Consider the following 22,649-nt stretch of genomic DNA (forward strand, 5'->3'; position numbering starts at 1 on the left):
ATTTATTATTATATTTTTCCCCAATTATTTCGGTATCCATTTTTAACTTTTTTTAATCTTACTAATAATAAAAGAGAGAAATAAAAAAATACTATATTTATAAAAACAGACAAAAGAGAGAGACTTTCAAAAGCACTGAATTAAATAAAATAAAAATTTAAACCCAGAAGAGAAAATGAAAGGTCTGGGGATTCTAAAGATAAGTCTTTTCCTTTTCTTTTTAAAAATAAAAATTCAAAAAAATCTCCTTTTAAAGGAAGCTTCAAAGTTTAGACCATTTGTTTCAATGGCAATGAACTTCTCAGTATTTTTCTCTGTGAAAGAACCTTTGAAAAAACAAAAAGCTTAAAGAAAAAAATATATAAAACCCCTTTTTTTTTGTTCTTTATTTTTCTTGTTTATGACGTTATTCACCTAAATTTTCTAACCTTTGAAGAAAACTGGGTTTTTCAGTTTTCACCTATATAAACAAACCCTTTCTCTCCTTTCCCCCATTCATCTTCACTGATCAAAATCAAAAACCCCGTTTCCATTTCCCCACTTTACATATACATATAGATATATATATATATATAATATAGTGAAAGAAAAATGGGAGAAGATGAGTGTTATATAGTGGTGAGAGAATATGATCCAAGCAGAGATATAACAAGTGTTGAAGAAGTAGAAAAAAGATGTGAAGTTGGTCCCAGTAGCGGCAAACTTTCTCTCTTTACTGACCTCTTAGGTGACCCTATTTGCCGGGTCCGCCATTCCCCTGCTTTTCTCATGCTGGTACAATTCTACACTTTGTTTTTTTTTTCCTTCTTTTGTCTCGTTTTCTTTTCTTTTTTTCTCACTGATTTTGGTTTTTTTTTCTCGGGTGCCAAACAGGTTGCTGAATTGAGCTCGACCAAAGAAATCGTCGGTATGATTCGAGGCTGCATAAAAACCGTCACATGCGGCAAAAAAATCTCCCGAAATAGTAAAAACAATGATCCCATCGCAACGAAGCTCGTCCCTGTTTATACTAAACTCGCTTACATTTTAGGCCTTCGTGTTTCACCTTCCCACCGGTAATTTTTTTTATTCCTTATCGAAACAATGAAAATCAATGGCGGTCGATGAATATTTATGTGATTTTAATTTTGGGTTTTTTCTTTTTTGCAGGAGAATGGGGATAGGGTTAAAGCTAGTGGTTACAATGGAAGACTGGTTCACTCAAAACGGGGCCGAATATTCATATATAGCTACCGAGAACGATAACCGAGCTTCCATTAATCTGTTTACCGATAAATGTGGTTACTCCAGGTTCCGTACGCCGGCCATTTTGGTTAACCCGGTGTTCGCTCATCGACTCACTGTTTCAAACCAAGTTACCGTGATCGAACTTTCCCTTTCCGACGCCGAGTTGTTGTACCGTCACCGTTTCTCCACCGTGGAGTTCTTCCCTCGCGACATTGACTCGGTGCTTAATAACAGACTCAATTTAGGAACGTTCTTGGCTGTGCCACGTGGATTTTACACTCGAGAATCATGGTCCGGGTCGGATAAATTTTTATCCGACCCGCCAGAATCGTGGGCGGTATTAAGCGTTTGGAATTGTAAAGACGTGTTCAGGTTGGAAGTTCGTGGCGCGTCGAGGACAAGGAAGACGTTGGCCAAAACGACGAGGGTGGTGGACAAGTTGTTGCCGTTCTTGAGATTACCGTCGATACCGGAAGTGTTTCGTCCGTTCGGTTTTCACTTTTTGTACGGTCTTGGTGGGGAAGGACCACGCGCGGCTAAGTTCGTTAACGCGTTGTGTGCTCACGCTCATAACTTGGCGAAAGAAAAGGGGTGTAGTGTGGTGGCGACTGAGGTGGCGAAACATGAGCCGTTGAAAGACGGGGTCCCACATTGGAAACGATTATCGTGCGACCATGATTTGTGGTGCATCAAACGGCTTGGGGAAGACTATAGTGACGGGTCTGTCGGTGACTGGACTAAATCACCCCCTGAACCTTCCTTATTTGTAGACCCCAGAGAATTCTAAAGTCTTAACAAAAAATAATAATAATAATATTTTTTAGATATTGACCAAAGATAAAAGGGAATAAAAAGATATGGGTTTTTGGTGTAAATCTTTGGGTCCTTTTTATTTTTTTAATTCTAAATCTAGCCTTTTAAGATCATGTTGTAGACAAACCAACCCTTAGGTTTTTTTTTTTTTTAGGGAATATTTCTTAATTTTTTTTAATTTACTTTTCAATTTTTTTAAAGATGAAAATAGGGATGAATAATCATGTGTATTAGAATATCCTTCCAATGTCAACACTCTAAAATTATAATGAAATAAATTTGTGTATTAATAAATTTGACACCAACATTTATAAATTTTGTCACTATGGCTCCATTTTGATTTTTAGCCTTTAAATTTTATTTCTTTCTTTTTTTTTTGTTTGTTTTGAATGGAAAAGTTGACTAAACTATTAGAACTTTAATGGCATTGAAATGACAGCATGCATGGTAGTTTACGTTAAGGATGATATCGAACCGATCGTAATTCAGTTCGATTCTTGGTCTTTTCATATTAACTTTTGGTTTTGGATTTTTAAACATAAGTTCACCCAATGTGCAATATTATACATGGAGTTTTATTCTCCACTTCATCAATAGCAAGAGAAGGCACCTCCTCTAACAGATAAGTCGTTTCTCCTTTTCGAATACCTTCAGTAGCTACGAAATGAGCAACTCCATTCCCCTTTCTGAATGCATATACAAAAACACATCTGCTATAATGTACACACTAATTACCGCCTTCAATCACAGCCCCCAGAAAACCCAGATCGAGACCCATTTGGACCGCCTGAAAACATGCAAGCGCCTCCGCAGCAAAATCCGAAGGTATGTGGTTGTTTATTATCATTCTAGATCCCAAAACAATGCCCTCTAAGTTTCTAATCACAACCCCTGTACATGATCTCTTTGTAAAGCCTTTGAAAGGCAACGTCGTAGTTTATCTTGACTGACGGGAATTCTCCACCTTTCAGACTCTACTCTCCGAACAAGTAATTTCTCATTAATGACATTGAGTTCACGAATGTAGTAGTTAATCATATTAATTTTCTCCTGAGCTGTCTGTATAACCCCTTCATGAAGTGCTTTGTTTCTTGCCGTCCGTAGTGCCCAAATTGCACAAGCCACAATCCTGCAATGATAATTTAAGAAGGTTGAAAAAATAAACGCCAGCCAATCATTATAATCAAAAATTTTAATTTGTGCCACACTCCTTTGCAGTGAAACAATCCCAGAAAGTATGCTCCAAGTTTTCATGTCCACTCGAGCATCTGCTTTGAGAAGAGAAACTTTGCATGAACTATTTTTAAATTTATCGAATTTTTTTTAAAATTTTACAAAGTACATGTGAACTATTACCCGAATGATAAAAATCAATAAAATTAAAATAATAGAAAAAGATAAACATTAAGAAAAAAATTTATCATCCAACCAAAAATATTTGACTTTTTTAGCCGTAAATTATTCATTCATTTTTGTTTAGATAGGGAAACAAAGCTTTGGACACATGCTTTAGATAGGGCACCCTACTCTACCTTCTACATTCATTCATCCATCTTTTTATTTTTGGTTTACATTGATTAGTTCCTTAGTATGATTTCAATGGCAAAAATGTGGCCATAATTGGCAACTTTCTGTGGCTGAACGTTGCTGGATTCTTCCTATTCTAATTAAGGCTTTTGCATGAGCAATGTAGGTGAGTTTTAGATAATCACATTCTGAAAAATCTTAACACGATAACATATCTTTCAATCACATCAAATATATATATCGAGAATCTTAATTTATACTTGTACTTTATCAAAATACGGTAAAAGTATTATGGAGGCTTCTACATTAGTCTACCTAAAAATGGGTAAATTAATTCCTATACCGTTAAAAATTTCACTCATTTCAACCGTTAAAAACTAGTCCCCGTACATCAGCATGAGGTACATGCGACATTATCTGGTTATTCCGTCAATCATGCCAACTTTAACAATACAAATAAATGAAATTTTTAACAGAAAGGAATCGATTCACCTTTTAATTTAATTTATAGGGACTAATTTATCAATTTTTTAATAAAACAATACTTTTAGAGCTAAAATACCCTCGTAAGCACACCTTGGAGCACTTCCGAGCGTGTGAATCTCCGATCTTTTTCCTTGGTTTATTACATTGATTTTGGAAGGTAAGATGTGAGATTGATGGGATAGGATAAGATAGGATTGTGGCACAAATGATATTCAATTTGACGTGCTTCATTTTATTTTCATATTTTGAAAGTGGTTTTTTTGTATAACAATGGGCCATGTAAGAGGGTTCTATAGGATTTGTGTTTTGTCCTAATCCTTTTTCTCTTTGTTCTTAAACAAGACAAAACATAAATTCCCATCATCATCATTGCAAGAATTAATTCTATAGTTTTGGAACTATTTATTTATATTTTAGCGATTTTCATAAATTATTAATATTGTTGATATTAACATTATTTTATGTTTATATATTATACACAAAAATAATTATGTCTATCTCGTATAAAAATAAATTAATGTATTTATTTCTTTAAACGTGTTCGATTGAATCAAAATTAAAATTTCATATATATGTTTGAACTAAACTAAAGTTCATGTGTTAAATTGCATATTAAATCAAAATTCATGTATGATTTTGATATTTATCTCATATTTTTATTTTTATTACATTTTTCATTGGGTCACGGGATTTTGCACCAACGATTTATTCATGACTTTAAAGGCTGATTGGTAGACAAGTGGTAGGTCATTCAAAAACATTTTTTTTTAAGATATAAATTAGATTTTACATAATTTATTAAATGTCTTAAGACATAATTTGGTACACGAGTTTCACATTTTTTTTAATATGGTATCTGTATTTTATGGTCAAATAACAAAAGCACTCAAAATCACGACGATACCTTAAACTACACATAGCCACTCCCCGACCTATAAATAGGAAGATAATGCGCTTCGGTGCACTCGAACCCATATGTTCTTGTATTAACAAGAATGCTCATGCCAATCGAGCTAAGACTCAATTGACTTCTGTTATGTTACTTTTAAACAAACATATGTGTGTTAGATTTGTAATTTTCACACGCATACGTATGTAATAGAATTTTTAATATAAATAATTTTAATTTTAACAACAATGATATTTTATAATGTATTATTAATGACTTACAGCTGGAAATTTTTAAAGGTTATTTAGAAAATTAAAAGAACTTTTAAAGGTTTAATTATGAATTTCATAGTTCTAATTTATAAAATTTAAATATCAATCCCTATACTTAATTAGAATTTAGTCCTCATATTTTATAAAAAAATTTGAGAAATTAGCTTATTTGGGTAATATTGTTAAACAATAACCTTAAATTGCTTATCTAGAAATCAACATTTCAACACTTATATGCACGAAATTAACAAAATTGAATAATCCAACAATTTATATGCAACAAATTAATAAAATAAATAACCCAAAGGCAAAGAGAGGAATTCAATATCGGAGTGCCTAAATAAAATTTTAAAATCAGAGAGGGAAGAATGGTAGAAAATTTGTCTAAAAGAAGTTGAAATTGAATTATGGACAACTAAAAAGGACTAAAATTGTTATTAGTCAATTTAACCAAAGTGCGCCAAGGACCTTATCCACTTGCCCTAGCTATGCCTACCAGTTTACCAACATATAGACTAACCTGTTAATTTTTACAAGGTAGAAAGACGAAATTATAAAAAAAAAAAAAAACAATATTTATTATAAAATTATTACTGTAAGAAATAAATATTCATGTGATGTGATGTACTAATTTTTATAATGATGGTAAAGAAAGCACCAACCAGCAAAAAAAAGCCATGACTTGACTAAAATATTGTGATATAATCTTTAACCGTCCTTTAAATTAAAGAAAGGTAATTAAATGCTCTTTAATTTTACTTTTATTTATAAAGTTGTCTACCATCTCCTTTTAAGTATTTTTGGTCGATCGAATCTTAATTTGATTAGTGTAGATATTGTTGTCAATATAAGAGGATGTAAGTTTGAGTGTATTGAAGCGCATTATTCTCCTATTTATAGATTAGAGAGAGCCTATAGATAATTTTAAGTATTATATCAAAAAAATCGAATCGATCGAATGAATGATTTTAATTTTTTTATGTGGAAGCTAATGTATGGGGAACATCACTTTATATTTTGTCAATGAAAAGCATGATAAATCCAATCATTATTCATTAATAAAGCTAATTTGGTTGTATAAAAGTTAAAGCTAATTTGGTTTATTAAGCATTATTCATGCAATAAAAGGATAAATTAAAAGGATAATATTTTTATTACTTTTTATTATTTAAAATAATATTTTTAAATTAAAAGGATAAAGTACCATTGTCAGTATGAATTCAATTCGACATTGCGGTTATTGTATTATTTTGAAGATCATGAATTGAGTGTAATTAACTACGTAATATTTTTAATTTAAAATTTTGAAAATTTATAAATGATTATTCAACAATTGATTAATGCAACAAATTATTTTTTATTGTTAATGTTGTCTGAGCAGATTGGGTCGGGACTCGATTTAGGGATTGATCTAATTAAGAGATAAAAGAAAAAATAGTTACTTGTGAATAGGTATAAACCGATTTCTTTTATAATTGTTTTTATTTTTTAATCGATTATTTACTTAAAATCAATAATTTGACCAATTCCACCGTATAATTTATAAACATTGATTATTGTTGTATTAATGCTAATCTGGGAATCATGCAAAGCACGCATATGTATTTGGGCTAGAAAGCTAGACCACTGTGGCTTGTAAGACCCTTTTAGGCCCTTTAAAGTTTAGTGGGACTCAAAATAAAAATGTAACTTTAATTTTGTAATTTTATATATAAATATTATTTTGATTATATTTTCACAAATCAATAACATAATTATTTTATATTAACATGTTGCATACACAAATAATTATATTCATTCAATATAAAAATAAATTGATGTATTTTTCTTCGTGAATCAAAATCAGAGTTTCATGTATATATTTAAATTACAATCAAAGTTTTATGTGTATAACTTGCACCAAATCAAAGTTCATGTATCAAATTGGACATTAGATCAAAGTTCATGTAACACCCTCTTACCCGACCTGATCATCAGGCCTGAGTTACAGAATGTTACTCTAGTTACCGGAGCATCAATTATCAAATAAACATTCAATTTATGATATTATACACATAGATACAAGCAAGACAGGCATATAATGTGATATATAACTAATTCTGAGACTTACACAGGCTTAGAATGTTCTTATATTAGTTCATTTTCGAATTAGGATCAAATTGTAAGGTTTTAAATGTCTGGACCGACGTCGCGACTTCACCATGTCCTCGTCACGACGTGGCCAGCCATCATAGTATGTCACATCGCGATGGCATGCCTATGGTCGTCATGACGTCACTCTTTGTGATGACAATGTCGCGACGTCAAAAGTCTGAGGTCACGACATTGCCCCTGCTTTTGGCAAAATACATATTTGGTACCTAATTCACGAATTATAAACCATTTTTGTATAAATATTCAATCAACATTGTACACAATAAAGTTGTTAAATCATTCCCATGATAACCAAATGCAAGTACAAAAGTACCTAAATCAACCATTCGAGATTACACTATCCAAGCATCCATCATTCAAGCTGATTTACTCCTCGATAAATTAAACATATTCAAAACACTACCATCTTTAATTCCTACCCTCAACATGCAATTTTAGACTAAGTATTTGCTAAACTTGATATGAACTAGCCAAATCAGTCTACAAACCATATAACATGCCTAACAATCAACTCTCCGTTTAAAATTCTTTAAGCAATCTAGCTATTTCAAATGATTCAAATTATAACATACCAATCATTCATGAATAAAATCATTACTTTCATAGCATCATCTTGACCAAGATATGCCTCATTTGGTTTCATACCATAAGTTATAATCAACTCAACCATTAAGTACACGAGACTACCAAATCCTAAAATACCTAAATACATACTAGGGACTTTTAAGTACATGCCACATAGTCTAGCTTCAAAATGACATTATAACTACCGTTTTAAGATAGTGTGTACTCTGCAGATCCGACTCGACAGTTTTACGAAGTGAAAATCTATAAGGAAAGTAAACAACTAAGGTAAGCTCAACTTAACTATCCTTTGGCATATTATGACATATCTATACATGCAACAACATCACAAATTGAATGCATTAGTTGCATTTTCGAATATTAAGTACTGTAAACATTTAAACAAAGTCATGTAGCAATCTATATGTCAAGAATCATTAATACCATTTTATTTTTATTTCATGATTTAAATTCCATTTCCAATCAATTGAACATTGTCCCATGGACCTATAGTAAAACGGACTTGGATACACAAGAATAAGTTGCTCACACAAGCTAACAGTATATTAGGGTTGCTCACACAAGTTGACATTATTAGAGTTGCTCACACAAGCTAAACCTACGATACGTATAACTCGTGAATCTACAAAAAGAAAAAATACTAGATCTCGTAATAACATGTAAAATCTCCGATTAATTTTTCATATGACCCTAATGGCATGCCATACGTATCTTAACATTTTACTAAGTTCATTCAAGCATAATTTCCTTATACTTAACGATACCAATTCTTGTACATAATTTCATTTCTCATTTTCGAGTCATATAATCATTCAATAATCATATTTACATCTTGCACTATTTCCATGTAGCCCATATTTACGTGAATTTGTAATTCAGTCCATTTCAAGATATGTGCCAAATTCACTAATTCTACTTAATTCTAATATATAAATATAAATTCAAGTACAATTCATACATAAAATAAAATAGAATGGTAAATCCCATATGAACTTACGTGTTCAAAATATGTAAAGCGCATATTTTAAGGGCTAATCCGTAATTTTAGATTTTTCTTGATCAACTCCACTTGATATGGTTCTTGATCTAAATAATCATTTTATATCATCAATCAATATTAAATATCTCCATACTATGCTATGATATGCATGAACGCTTATAAATACATTTTTTATGACCCTAAAATTTTACATTTTATTTAATTTAGTCCCTAAACTCGAGATAGTTCATGTACGTTTTGATATTTATCTTTTTTTAATTTGATAATTGAAGTTCAATAATAATATCGTTAAAGAATTCGTTAAATCAGTTTATATGACTTTTTTTTCTATAAATTGCTTATGTAGCTAAGCATGAAAGCTTAATAGTGTCGTTTCTAAGTAGAGTGAGAGTCTATGTTTTTTTTTACATGACTTCCACGTGGTTTTAATTTGGTCATTTAAATAATTCTTTTAAATGCCACATAATTAGATTAAATTTTAAAAATTAAAAATAAAATAACTAAATTTCAAATGCGTAAAGAGTACATTGACTAAGAGTATAATTAGATATTTTATAATTAAATTTAAATGAAAAGTCTTCTTTATTACTTAAATCGAATTAGGTTAGTCTAAACTAGACTTGTCAGACTATCCACGAAAGTTTGAAAATCTGCCCAAATTTGAAAGGTTCCAACAAAAATATGAGGCCCCGCAAATAGGATTAGACAAAAATAATTAAGCCCATTAAAAATATGTGTTGGACTCAAGTTCAAACATTTATGGCCTAAGCCTAGTTCAAACTAACCCATTTTATAAGTTTCTAATATATTATGTTGTTTTACATTTATACATTGAGAATCAACTTATATTAGGACGATATTAAAATATTATTCATACTCAATCACGTATGATATCATCTCTATTTTAAATTTAGGGAAAATGTTAGAAACTATATGCGGAAAAAAAAACATAACAAAATATAAATAAAATTTTAAAATGCTTAAATCAATAATTAAAATTTAAAAAACTGATAAAAATCATAAGCACAAATTGAAAAAAAACTAAAATTAACCATTGAAAATCTAGAAAAAAAACTAGTAAAAATTACAATTTGAAAATTTATAACCACCATTCGTGGTTTTATCAAATTATGAAATTTAATTAAATATTTAAAAATTAAAATTAAAAAGAAAAATTACCTCCTTAAAAATTAAAAGAATTAAAAATTAATTGCATCAAAATAAAATACGATATGAAAGCAAAGAAATAAAAGAGGATTAAATTTAAAAGAAAAATGAAATAATTTAAAAAGTATAAAGGAAGAAAACATATTTGCTTATTTATTAAAATTTTTAATTTGTTAAGTAATTTAATTAAAGTTAAGTTACGTTAGAGAAGTTATTAAATATAAATGAAGGTTTTTATACTTTTAAAAGTTGATATGGTCATTGGTTATGCGGGTACTCCTTAAAAGTCAACAAGGAAACGATATTTCGCATCAAAGCTCGAGCAATTCTTGAAGATTTACGTATTGCATTGGAAAAAGTTACAGACAATTGGAGATGGAATGCAACAATGCACTACTTGTAGAGTCTGTTCTTACAAGTAGTGCTGTCAGTAGTAACCTAGCTGAATTGTGTTTAATCAATGGTTATCTTAGGAGGAATTGAAAGACAAGAATTCGTCGCATTCATAGATCTCAGAATATGACTGCTGATCAAATGATGAAATGTACTTATGATAATCAATTTGGGTTGAAGCTTTTCAAAGATCCCCAATTTCGATTCAAGAGATTTTACAATCCAATGGTGATTTTTTCAATAGAGTTGTTTGATCTCATTGTTTTTGTCTAATGCTGTTTATTTCTACTAAAAAAATAAGTTTCGATTAACCATTTACAAATATAAATGGATTTGTGCAAAACTTGAGACCGATATTTTGATTCGATCTTAGCTTTAATTAAGCATAAAGTGTATTAATATCATACACAAACCTAATCTAATTTAACTCTACCCGACCTATGAATACCTCTAAAACTAGTATATAAAAATTCCTTTGTCTAGGGTTAGGCCAGGCAAGCATCTGGGGATGGCCAAAATTTCTTGGATCAGGGTTTCAACTCGACCATATTGAGTCGGTCTCCTTTGAATCGGGTTTCGGTGCGGGTCTCTTATTCTCCAATTAGTCGGGGCGGGACAGGATCGGAATCTTTTAAAAATGAATACCCGGACTATTCAATATGCTTCGTTCCATTTGCTCGGAAAATTAATACAAGTGGTAGTAAAACCAGCTACAACAGTCGTCGTCTCTAATTCCCTACTGTCCATTTTTTTCATAGAATTTTACAAAAAACCAGACCATGGCATATGCATCAAATCATTTGCTAAGGTGTGTGGTCTGAACCTAAGACAGTGAATGTTTCCTACTTACGGAAGGAGTGGACTTCGTTTCTTCGGGGCTCTCCGACGTATCGCTGCTGCTGATTTCACCGTTTCTTTCCTTACTCGATTTGAGTTTCGAGAATATTTTCGACATGGCCAAACCTTTCATTCTACTCACCGCCACCCTTTCGATGTCGGTTTTAGCCGTGCCATTTCTGTTTGTTTCGCCGCTTAATCTTAGAGTTGTAAGCTCCCCTTTCAAAGCCTTGATGTCCTCGGCTGTTGGCACCGAATCCCAATCCTCTTCAGTGTTGGTTGTTGTGGACCTTGAGCTACCGTGAGACCCTCCTGGGAGAAGGGCTCTAATGGACCCCGGAAGATCGGGGGTGCTACTGCCGGAGGACGTTGTGGCTCTGGCTTGCTCGAAGAAAAGAACCTGCACGACGACACGTAATGGAAGCCTCTCGTTTTGCACAGCATGCATGCAGGCCTCAGCCGATAGCTTCTTGCAGTCCATTAATCTGCATATTCTCTTTCTCTCACTTTTGCTGATTCCCGGGTGTTCCTATAAAAACGAAAAAAAGAGATTAAAGACGGATTTCCCAGCAGTAAAAACCAAAGCCGAGATGCTTAGAAATTACCTTCAGATACATGTCTATGCCACGGTAAAGTCCGTCATGACAAGGTCTCGAGACGCTTGATACAATTTCAGCAAGGTTAACGAATTTTGAAACCGGTAAATTCGGATCTCGAGCAATTTCAGCTAGGTAGCCGTCAATTAGCTTCGCTACCAACACTTTAGAAGCATCCGGTCCAAACTTGGGACTTCTAGTACTCTCCAGGAATTCTTTCTTAACAGGGTCGGTTTGAGAAATGTGGGTCATAAACGAGGCGACTAAGTTATGAACTATATCGACATCGTATATTGTTGCTTCTTCAGCTGGAGCACGAATCAAAAGATCGGTCACGGTTGCCTCGGGAAGCTGCTGACTGATTCTCCTCATCAACTCGTTTCTTTCTGTTTCTCCACAATCCAATAAAATGGCTGCTCTTAACAACCTAAGCAAGAAGCTACAAGAAACGGTTCCTTTCTCGGCTGGCAGCAGCCACACGATGGTCTCCACTAATGACCGATACTTTACTATATCATTATTTGGGATCATACCCTTGCTAAAACCCGGCAATCTTCTCATCGTGTATGCATTTAGTGCTTCTCCGATTACATCACCCGAAACTCTGCCTTTTGTTTTAATTGTCGTTATCACACGCTTGTATAAATCGATACGAAGCTCACAAAGATCTTCCACCCACCAATCCTTTGGAACGGTTTGTTGTTTTCTTACACCATTCCATTGCGGACTGTTTCCATTTTCAGACGGGAGCTTTTTCCTATTATAAGTGTATGACCATTCCACCATGGAAGTATCAATTGAAGCCTTGGAAGCTATAGAATCGAGGCTGCGGCTAACCACCTTTAATTCCTCGGACCATGGGAGTAGAGATTTTGTTGATTGAAGAACAGTGATGGAATCTTTCCAGCTCCGGAATATACTCGAATTGAGGAAAACGTCGATTTTATAGATAAGGTTTCCTTTCTCAACGGTTTCGTACATCTCAAGGTACTCCGCGGCACATCGAGCAGCAACGACATTGTACGCGTTGAGAGTGACCGTCATGCCGTAACAGAACTTAGCACATATTTCGAAAGCTCCAGGTCCGCCCGGTATGTCTTGAATGTGGAGTTCATCACCGTTCTCGTCATTCGACGTCGCGACCAGCTTTTGCAAACGTGCACTTTTAGATAACAACGGAAACTACAGAAACATTATAGATGTTAGCAATCAATACACAGAAATACAGACAAAATTAAACCGTCCCATCAGAACCACAACGTATTTGCCTACTTAACGAGTTTGGACCTTGAAATTACAAGAATGGAGTATATGATCCTTTGCGTAATGGTGGATTGATGATGGTTCATACCTTATGACAGTAGAATTTCACATCCCCAACATTAACAACTATGTCAGTTGCCAACTCGGTTGCAACATACCTGAACATTAATATTTGCAGACTTATGTCAGCATAAAATCGAAGCCCAAATATCAGCAGAATTAGGACAAAACTTCAGAAACATAACATTGTTTTGCCGCATCATAACAAACGAGGAACAACAATAAACAAGGGGTTCCACAAGGTAAAGGCAGTTAGGTCCCTATAATTATGAATAGAACCGAAGCATCCTAAAGCTATGTTACTCGGACTCAAGTGTGAGTGCCGGATTCTAAGTTATTCCATATGTTTGAAGGGATACGAGGGTTATAGTCCGAAACCATATACGGATATGCATTAGATACAAGTTTAACATATGCCTCAAAAGCACAAATGCTTGCCAAACATACTCAACCGATTTAACTTTTACCCGAAACCATTTCTGGCAAGTCCTAATGTCGGAGCTGAAAATTACAAAGGCAAGGCAAGCAACAGGAGTGCTAATCAAAGAGCATATGCATATACCATAAAAACTCACCTGATATGATCACCATCAGTCTGAAATGAATCAGGCTTGGATCCCAGTTTCATAAACTTCATCTTGATAAAGAAAAAATCGAAACTTTACTCTCTTTCGAGCACTCGAAAACTTCAGCTCTGCTTCTTCGATCTACAAATATATCCTATATGAACAAAGATACAATATCGCAAACCATGGAAAGCATATGGATCAAAAGAGAAAAATCATGTGCATTTCATAGTATGACCGAATCTTTTGACACAAAATAAGGGGTCAAAAGCTGAGAAAAGACCCCTCCAAAGAAATGGGGCTAATGTTACTTCCTCACAAAGGGGGCTAAAGAGACTTGGACAAACACATGGTTATAACATATATAAATTCTCAGAAAACCAGACACCCCCACTTGCTCAAAACTGACACCACCGCCCTCTTCCTTTTACTTGTTTATGTTTTTTTTTTTTTTTGTATTACCAAGAACATTTATGGTCCACAAAAATCCCTAAACCTCCCTCAAGAATCTAAGATTTTTAAACCCTTTCTTTTGCTCCCTAAACACAAGTGATCATCAATTCCAATAAAATTGTTCTAAAGTGATGAGAGACTGGTTAAACTTTATCAAAAACTGATAAAAAAATTGGCATCACATCAACAAAGATCATGTGTTTCATTGTGAACGATTTAAGAACAAAACAAAGCAAACCAAAGTGCTTGATTCACATTTATAAAAAAAGAAAACATGAACATGAACATGAACAAGAAGAAGATGCATACCTTGAGGGGTTCACTAGAAAAAAAAAACTTTAAAATGTCCCAAATCTTAACATTTCCCACTAATAAAAAAAACCCAAAATCTCAAACACTAATCCCTCTCATATAACAATGGCTTCCCTTTAAAAATCCAAACCTTTTTCCTTAAAAACCCAAACTTGAGAGCACTAGTTCCTTTTGGGGTTTTGCAGGAAAAATATATCAACTTTTTTTTTTTATAATTCACCTTTGTAAAGCAAGAAACTTTGAAAAAAAAAAGGAGACCCCACTAATGTGATGGATTTGAATCTTTGTTTTTTGGTATTTGGTTTCACTGTCTGCAATGTAAGAATGAAAATGCACGCCAAGTCTGACATGAATAACTTTGTTGCTCCCTTTATTGTTTACAAACTTCACTTTCACTTGGTTTTAGTGTGGTGTGAGATTAAAACAATCCACTGTTTATCAGATAACGACCCATCCATCCCCATCACGTACTTTGATAATAATGCTATCCACCTCATTTCTTTGCTCTTCCTTTTCTTTTTTACATGTATTTTTGGAGATAATTTAACATTTAATCCTTTAATTTGATGAATTTTTATTTTGGTCCTTGAATTTCTTTTATTCACATCCATCTTCGAACTTGACCACTTTTCTTAATTTAGTCCCTAAATTTGGATTCCTTTAAAGTGTGATGATGGGGTACTCTAGGATAAAGCAACCTTTAGACCCTGAACTTGGTAATTTTTTTTGGTCCATTCAATTTTGAAACTTAATAATCTTCTCAATTTGGTCCCTGAATTAGGATTACGCTAAAGTGTGATGACGTGAAACTCTAAGATTGCACCATGCCATTACTTTAATTTTTATTGTATTTCATTTTAGATTTCATATAATTTTTAAAAATTTTGAAGTCCAAGTTTAGGAAACAAATTGAAAAAAAAATCAAAGTTCGAGATTAATATGAAAAAAATTAAGGACCAAATTTAAAAAAATTATCAAATTTAAGGATTAAATGATACTTAAACTCTATATTTTTAAGTAAATTATAAAAAAACTATATAACTTATCAATATTTAATAATAAAATTAATATTTAACCATGGAAGTTAGGTGAGATAGCAATAGTCTCTCTTACCTTAACTAGTGGTCGAGGGTTCAATCCTCGCCCTAGATATGGAACAGTTTTAAAAACTCGTGACCAATATTTACCCCTTAATGCTCCTACAGAATGCAAATTAATTACTAAACCCGCTCCAATAAATACATGTAATTTTACAGGTTATTAATAAATAATGAAATATAAACCTTTATAATGAAACATGGTAGCTAACGTTTTCTCGTGAGATGTTATAAATTATCGTGATATTATGATATGGGCCTGGGCCCCGCTCTGGGTTTCACGTGGCTCTGTTATGGCCTTCTTCTTTTAAGTTTTGGACACCCTTCACTTTCATGCTTGCCTTTTTATGTCATTTTTTTCTTAATTAATCAAAACTTTTAGTACTCTATTTTTTTTAATTACGAATCCGGTCTAATTTTATTCTTTTTATAATTATTTTTAAAATTTAAAATTTAATTTCTCAATATTTAACATATTTTATAATATTATTATTAAATCTAATTTTATGATATTATTAATTGTTGCTATTAAAATAATAATATAAGCATTTGATTTTAATATATTTAATTGGATCGAATAATAATAAAATTTTACATCACCCATTTTAATGATAGTAATTAATTTGATTATATTAAAAACATTGTACAAATAAAAGATAATAAGCTAAATACAAATTTATAAGGAATAATTTATATTAATATTGTTCTAAAAATAAAATAGTGTCGGTCATTAAATTTTAAAGATAATAAAATATTTTTATACACACATTTATATTTACTGTATTCTTTAACTTAATTTAAATTTAATTAAATTACTTAAAAAATTAATTTTTAAATTATAAACAAATACCTTTTTCTTTTACAAATTTTAATCATTTTGTTTTTTTTTCATAAGTTATTTTTAGCAACAATTTTTAAAAAATTAGTAATTTTGGTGCAATTTTTTCCACGTCATTGGCACATAATTTTGATAATTTTTTTACCCAAAATTCGAACCCTGAATTTAGAGTTCGAGATTTAATGTTTAAGATTTAGGGTTTGAGGGTTTTAGGTTTTAAATCTAGGGTTTAGGATTGAAGATTCTAGGTTTGGGGTTCAGTGCGAAAAAGCTACTGAAATTATGTGTTAACGGCATAGAAAAAATTAATGAAATGTCATTAAATAATTGGAAAAGGACCATGAATGATATGGTGGGAAGGGTCCATAAAATAATTTTTCGGGAGTGAGTGTATAATAATAATTTCATGTTTTTAAATTTTGATGATGTGATAAAATTTTATCGGTGACTAAAACTTTAATTTTAGGATCATCCTCACGTAAATTATTCCTTAGTTAACAATTAAAATTCTCTTGCTAATATTTTATATAATTCTTTGTCCAATCACAATGATGAACAAACTAGGTGACCACAATATTTTTATTATTTATTTTATTTATTCCTTCACCTAACATGCATTGCTCCAATTATCTACTCAATCCAATGTCACAAATTATAAAATATAAAATATAATTGCTTAGATTTTATCATATTATTCTTTTGAACACATCCCCATAACTATGCTTAATTTTATTATTAATATTCTTACTGTTTTTGCATCAAGATTCTCATCACTTGCCCATAACTTCCTAATTTCTTTCATTCTTAATCCAATTTAATTTAATTGTGAATTTCATCCCACTAATTTACTAGAATTGACAAGTTAATTATTTTACTTTAGTTTATTACAATTTGATCCTTGCAATTTATAAAAATTGAGAAGCTAATTCAATTGTTAGTAAACACGTAAACTTCAATTATTGATTTTCGTTAATCAATAACATATAAATTGTTAAATTAAGAATTTCCAAGTAGACGATTTAATTGTAAGGTTTAACGGTGTTACCTAATTAGATTAACTTTTCAATTTTTATGAAGTATAAGGACCACATTTTATAAACTAAAATAAAAGGATTGGATTTCTAATTAGACTAGTCTTTTAATATACATGGGAGACAAATATTGTAATATATATATATATATATATATATGAAAATCTTTCGAAATATCATAACTAGTAACAAGAGTTGGCATGCATGCGATCAAGTTCGGATTTAGATATTTGTAAATATTTGATATTTTTTCGAATTTGGATAATATTTAAATTTAGATATTTTAATTATTATTCACAACGAGTTTAGATTAAATAAAGATATCAACTCGTGAACATTCATTAATCAATTTGCTCTACTTTATGATCTGTGAATAACGTATTGATTTAAATATTCAAATACCCGAATTTATTATTCATGTTTAATGATTTTAAAGATCTAATAGATAATTTAATTAATTCGAATTTAAATAGTAATTAATAATCTAGGGTATTGGAGAATATTATTATTGGCGAAAAAAAGCCATACAAGCACCACCAAATATTAGGTGATGTGCCAACTTAAAGGAGAAAGGCAAGATTGTGGGATGTCAATTGTTGTGTTTTAACCTATTTGAACCCATAGCATGTGGTATGTTCTAAATTGGAACAGTCTTTGCCCTACCATCATCTCTATATGGTACCTTTTGTGTTTCTTCTAAAAAAGACGTCTTAATTTCCAGCTCAATGGAAAATTCCAGGCTTCAAGGAGTGGACCAATTAATTCAAGGATAAATTTTCATTTTTGGTAAATGTAATGATGTAATATCTTGATATTGTGCCATGTTAGGTGATGATCACATGACAGAATATCATAGTATCATATCATCACATACACCAAAATTGGAGAAAGTTGCTAACTCAGAACACCCTTACGCTAAATTAAACAGGAAATTCTACTGTTTTTAAATTCGGGTTTTGTTTAACTGATTCATGCAACTATTCTTAATATGTGATGTATTTGCGATTAGACCTATCACTTTTTTGCTCAAATATGAAAGCCTTACTTGATAAATATAAACTCAAGCCCTAACTTAATGTAGATTTGATTATGAAAAGTTAACAACCCAAAACTCATTCAAAGTTAACGAAAATTGACCCAAATCTAAAAGAGCAACAAGCTCGAAACCAAAACGATTCGAACTTGAAATGATTATAATCTAAAATGAACTAAACCCAAACTTGATTCAAACTAAAACGACTTTAAAACTTTTCAGAACTCGAATTAATCTAATTCAAATTGACTCAATCCAACCGGTTAAATTTCAATATCTTTGTTTAAGAAATTAATGTATATATTATAGGAAATGATGGCAAGGCACATGGCCACGGATTCTCATGCTCGTTGTTAAATGCATTGGGAAGTTTATTGTTTTATTTAGCCTTAAAATTAAACTTTAGGGACAGAAGGTCGTGAACCCTAATCATGAACGTCATATGCTCTAATATTCCTTACACATTTCTTTGTAAAAGATAAGTTCGATGGGGAGGGGGTTGCTTTCTAGAATTTCACAGTTCCAATGGAAATAAAAATAAATAAATAAAACTTTGGTATTGGTGGTTCAATGAACTTGTTGATAGTGCTCTCACTTCATGCCATTGGATTCCTTTTATTATGTTTATTATAATTTCATCCTTTATGAAGATTCTATATCATATGCAAATTCAGCTTTTAGGGTTTGATTTTTTTTATGAATATCATGGTCAAGACTCCAAAATCAATTTGGAATCTTTTCCAACTTCTAAACTATGATCATAATTAGATTCATTCAACTACTTGGACTAAAGAAAAAGTTTTTCGATTTTTCAAAGTTTCAGTCCTCGCTCAAATAGTAACAATTAAATTCTGTCAGTTAAGTTTTACCATTAGGCTTGTATTATCCGTAAAGTTGCAAGCTTAATCAATGTTCTCTGATTTAATCCTTTTTAGTCTATATACTTTTCGAATTTTAAGATTTCAGTCTTAATGCTAGTAAATCCATTAATCAACTTTTTTTTATAAATCATACGTAAAAATAGCACACATTTGATAATATATTTGTCCTATAAAATTTTGTAAATAGCGAAAGTCAACTTCATGAACTTAACAACTACTATTTTGAGTTCAAATTTCGAGGAGTATGAAGATTAAATCTACGAACTTCCACATAGAATCAGAATTTAACCTATACGATCCCCCCACTAAATGATAATGTTGTTGACGTGATAATAGACCATCTATATATATCCTTTGAGCTAGGTTTTAATGGTGTGTGATCCTTGTGCAACAAGGCTATGAAAATCATCATCTATCTTTTGGTTCTTTTTTTTTTTCAACAACCAATAACATACCCACAACTCACATGAATCATGGTCTCACTAATGCATATACATATATGTATATGTGTATGTGTCTGTACGCGTGTATGCACGAGTAAGAAAAATACGTATGAGAGGATCTAGTGATGAAAGTAAGGACAAGGTGCATGAGATACAGTGACTTTGAGGTTTATTTACGATGATGATGATGAAGAAACATGAACATTGACAGATTATCAGTGTTCATGATGTTCATCACCATTTCATGACTTCGTCAGAGTTGCTGTTTTCTGGTTTTTGCAGCAGTCACGGGTGTCGTCTGCCAGTTTAAAAAGGAAGACTTTTTTGGATTAATATATTTCTTGGTACCTGAGTTTGATTTCACTGTTCAATTTAATACCCAAATATTGCTTAAATGGAGGGGAAAATGAATAATAACTTTTTAGGGGTCAAAGTATAAATTTACCATTATATTAATTTGTAATTACGTAAAGTAAAGTCAAACTCGAGTTGTAAAAACTTAGATACCCAAATATCAAATTGAACGTACTTTTTTTGTGTCTCAGTGTGCGAGATTTTTAATGTCTGTAGACCGAAACGACGTAGTCTGGAGCCAGACTGTATGGGCCAGCTGAAGCTTAAACGAGTTATGGGCCTTCATTAAAGACCTGGTTTATGGCTGTTGAAAACTTATGTTTGGGCTTTTAGAATAAAATTTTGCAACATTCGTACTACAAGTCAAATATCGTTGACCTTTGATTTTTTTTTTTTTTTTACCTTTGATGGGTGTTATTAGAGAATATCGTGTTGATAATGTAAAAGTATTATCATTTTTTATGTTATTAAAAAGCAACGCATTTTCGAAGTTTTGTTCCCAATTCTGAAGAGAGCTTAGGGACATCTCTTAAAAGCAAAATTATAAATTAAATTAAAAATTAAATATGTCAAATTAAAATTTTGTTGCAACATAACTAATTTCATATTTGAGCACATAAATTTGAAAACTTTTCAAAGCAAAATAATAATAAAATATAAGATATTTTAGCATGATAAACTTGAATCATTAACTAATTTATTTAGATCCTCAAAATTACTATTTTAGAAAAAATTTAAAATTCTAACTTTCTTTATATATATTTTAGATATTTTTAAATTTATTATATTTTTAAAATATAAATTTTGAAATTTTATAAATATTTTAAATTTTATAAATATTTTTATTTTATTTTATAATTTTGTTAAGAGATAGATCAATTTGGTCATTTTCAAAATTGACAGGACAAAAGGGATATTTACACCTATTTGTTATTCAAATTATTCGAGTTATTCAAATTGTAAAATTCAACTTAATTCCAACTCAAAACTCGAATTACTTATTTGAGTTGACTCCATTAACTCGATTCAATTAACTCAAAATTAAAAAAATTAATTTTTTGAATCGAATCTTCCATCAATTAATTTTGTCATTTTTAATAACCATCCTTTTTAAATGAAGTAGCTTTTAGGGTTGCTTTTCTAAGTAATGGTTTAAATTGTCTTATTTTAAATATAATATATAGGTAAAGGTATTATGGAGGTCCCTATATTAAGATTTAGATTGTATTTTGACTCATTTATTGAAAATAGGTAGATTAGTCCTTATATGTTAGATCAAAGAGCAAATTGGTCATTCTATTAAAAATTTCATCTATTTCTATCGTTAAAAATTGGTCCATATACGTCAGCATGAGGTACACATGACACGCCAAGTGTCAATGTCTGGTTATTCTATCAACTATACAAATTTTTAATGGTACAAAGGGATGGAATTTTTAATAGAAACGACCGATTTGCTATTTGATTTTATGTATAAGGACTAATTTATCTAATATTTAGATAGAGAAGACAAAATACAATATCACTTTAATACAACAGTCTCTATAGTACTTTTACTTTATAAATAAAACATTTAAAAGTTAAACATATCCTTAAAATGTTTGTTAAACTTAAAAAAAAAAAAATTCTCGTGAATTCAATAAATTTTTTTTATAATAATAGAGATATATTTGGTCTAAACTATTTTCTGATTAAATCGAGTTGAATTGTGTTTGAATTTAAATCAATTGAGTTGAATTGAGTGCGTGTCAAATTGAAAGAACAATAAAGTCCAATTTTTTCATGAGATTTATTTTGCCCACAACACGAAGACACTCTTTTATCATGAGTGAAATTACATTATTTAAGCCCAGAACAAGATGTTGTATTATGAAGGTTAAATTCTGCTATTAGTTTTTATATTTTTTGTGAATGTTTTCAATTTAGTCTTTATATTTTAATTTGATCATATTTAGTTTTGTATTTTTCAATTGGTCAATTTTAGTTTATGTATTTAAAAAAAATTGAAATTCTAGTTTTAACCCAAACAGTAACAGTTAAATTTATTTGGATCATTCTAAGTCCCTATACTTTTTTTATTTTTAAAATTTCAGTCTTGACGGAAATGATAGTCGTTAATCTATTCTTGAAATTTTTTAGTGAGTAATGTATGAAAATAACAAACTAACATGGATAATATATATATATATGAAAATATGTTTACCACATCAGAATTTAGAAATATCATAACTTAATTTAATAAAATTTAACAATTATAGTTTGGTAAGTACTGAAATTTTAAAATTTGAAAAGCATAGGGATTAAATCTTCAACTTTCGTAAAAGTACAGGGACAAATAGCAGAATTAAACCTATTATGAAATAAGAACCCGT

The 22,649-nt window shown here is 30.9% G+C and overlaps 2 protein-coding genes across 3 annotated transcripts; one reads left to right on the top strand and one right to left on the bottom strand.

Moving 5' to 3' along the window:
- The first annotated feature begins 299 nt into the window (after positions 1–299).
- LOC105787668 (probable N-acetyltransferase HLS1) lies at positions 300–2,372 on the top strand. Its single transcript, XM_012614164.2, has 3 exons — positions 300–774; positions 874–1,055; positions 1,150–2,372. Exons 1-3 carry the CDS (start codon positions 592–594, stop codon positions 2,012–2,014), a joined length of 1,230 nt encoding a protein of 409 aa, XP_012469618.1. The 5' UTR covers positions 300–591; the 3' UTR covers positions 2,015–2,372.
- Positions 2,373–11,164: 8,792 nt separating this feature from the next.
- LOC105787669 (BTB/POZ domain-containing protein NPY4) lies at positions 11,165–14,804 on the bottom strand. Of its 2 annotated transcripts, none has more exons than XM_052624760.1 (5): positions 14,598–14,804; positions 13,845–13,976; positions 13,298–13,367; positions 11,956–13,128; positions 11,165–11,879 (listed from the first exon to the last, which is right to left on the bottom strand). In XM_052624760.1, the coding sequence occupies exons 2-5, from the start codon at positions 13,904–13,906 to the stop codon at positions 11,337–11,339; spliced, it is 1,848 nt and encodes a 615-aa protein (XP_052480720.1). In that variant the 5' UTR covers positions 13,907–13,976; positions 14,598–14,804; the 3' UTR covers positions 11,165–11,336. The 2 variants fall into 2 exon arrangements, with proteins under 2 accessions (XP_052480720.1, XP_012469619.1); XM_012614165.2 differs by having other exon boundaries at positions 13,845–13,989.
- Between the last annotated feature and the right edge of the window lie 7,845 nt (positions 14,805–22,649).

This window comes from Gossypium raimondii, chromosome 2, assembly GCF_025698545.1.
Source record: "Gossypium raimondii isolate GPD5lz chromosome 2, ASM2569854v1, whole genome shotgun sequence".
In the NCBI taxonomy this organism is placed as follows: domain Eukaryota; kingdom Viridiplantae; phylum Streptophyta; class Magnoliopsida; order Malvales; family Malvaceae; genus Gossypium; species Gossypium raimondii.

Coding starts and splice junctions, on each gene's coding strand:
- LOC105787668 (XM_012614164.2), top strand. CDS start 592: ATGGGAGAAGATGAGTGTTATATAGTGGTGAGAGAATATGATCCAAGC. Junction 775..873: donor CCCCTGCTTTTCTCATGCTG/GTACAATTCTAC, acceptor GGTGCCAAACAG/GTTGCTGAATTGAGCTCGAC. Junction 1,056..1,149: donor CGTGTTTCACCTTCCCACCG/GTAATTTTTTTT, acceptor TCTTTTTTGCAG/GAGAATGGGGATAGGGTTAA.
- LOC105787669 (XM_052624760.1), bottom strand. CDS start 13,906: ATGAAGTTTATGAAACTGGGATCCAAGCCTGATTCATTTCAGACTGAT. Junction 13,368..13,844: donor ACTGATGGTGATCATATCAG/GTGAGTTTTTAT, acceptor ATTAATGTTCAG/GTATGTTGCAACCGAGTTGG. Junction 11,880..11,955: donor GCATAGACATGTATCTGAAG/GTAATTTCTAAG, acceptor TCGTTTTTATAG/GAACACCCGGGAATCAGCAA.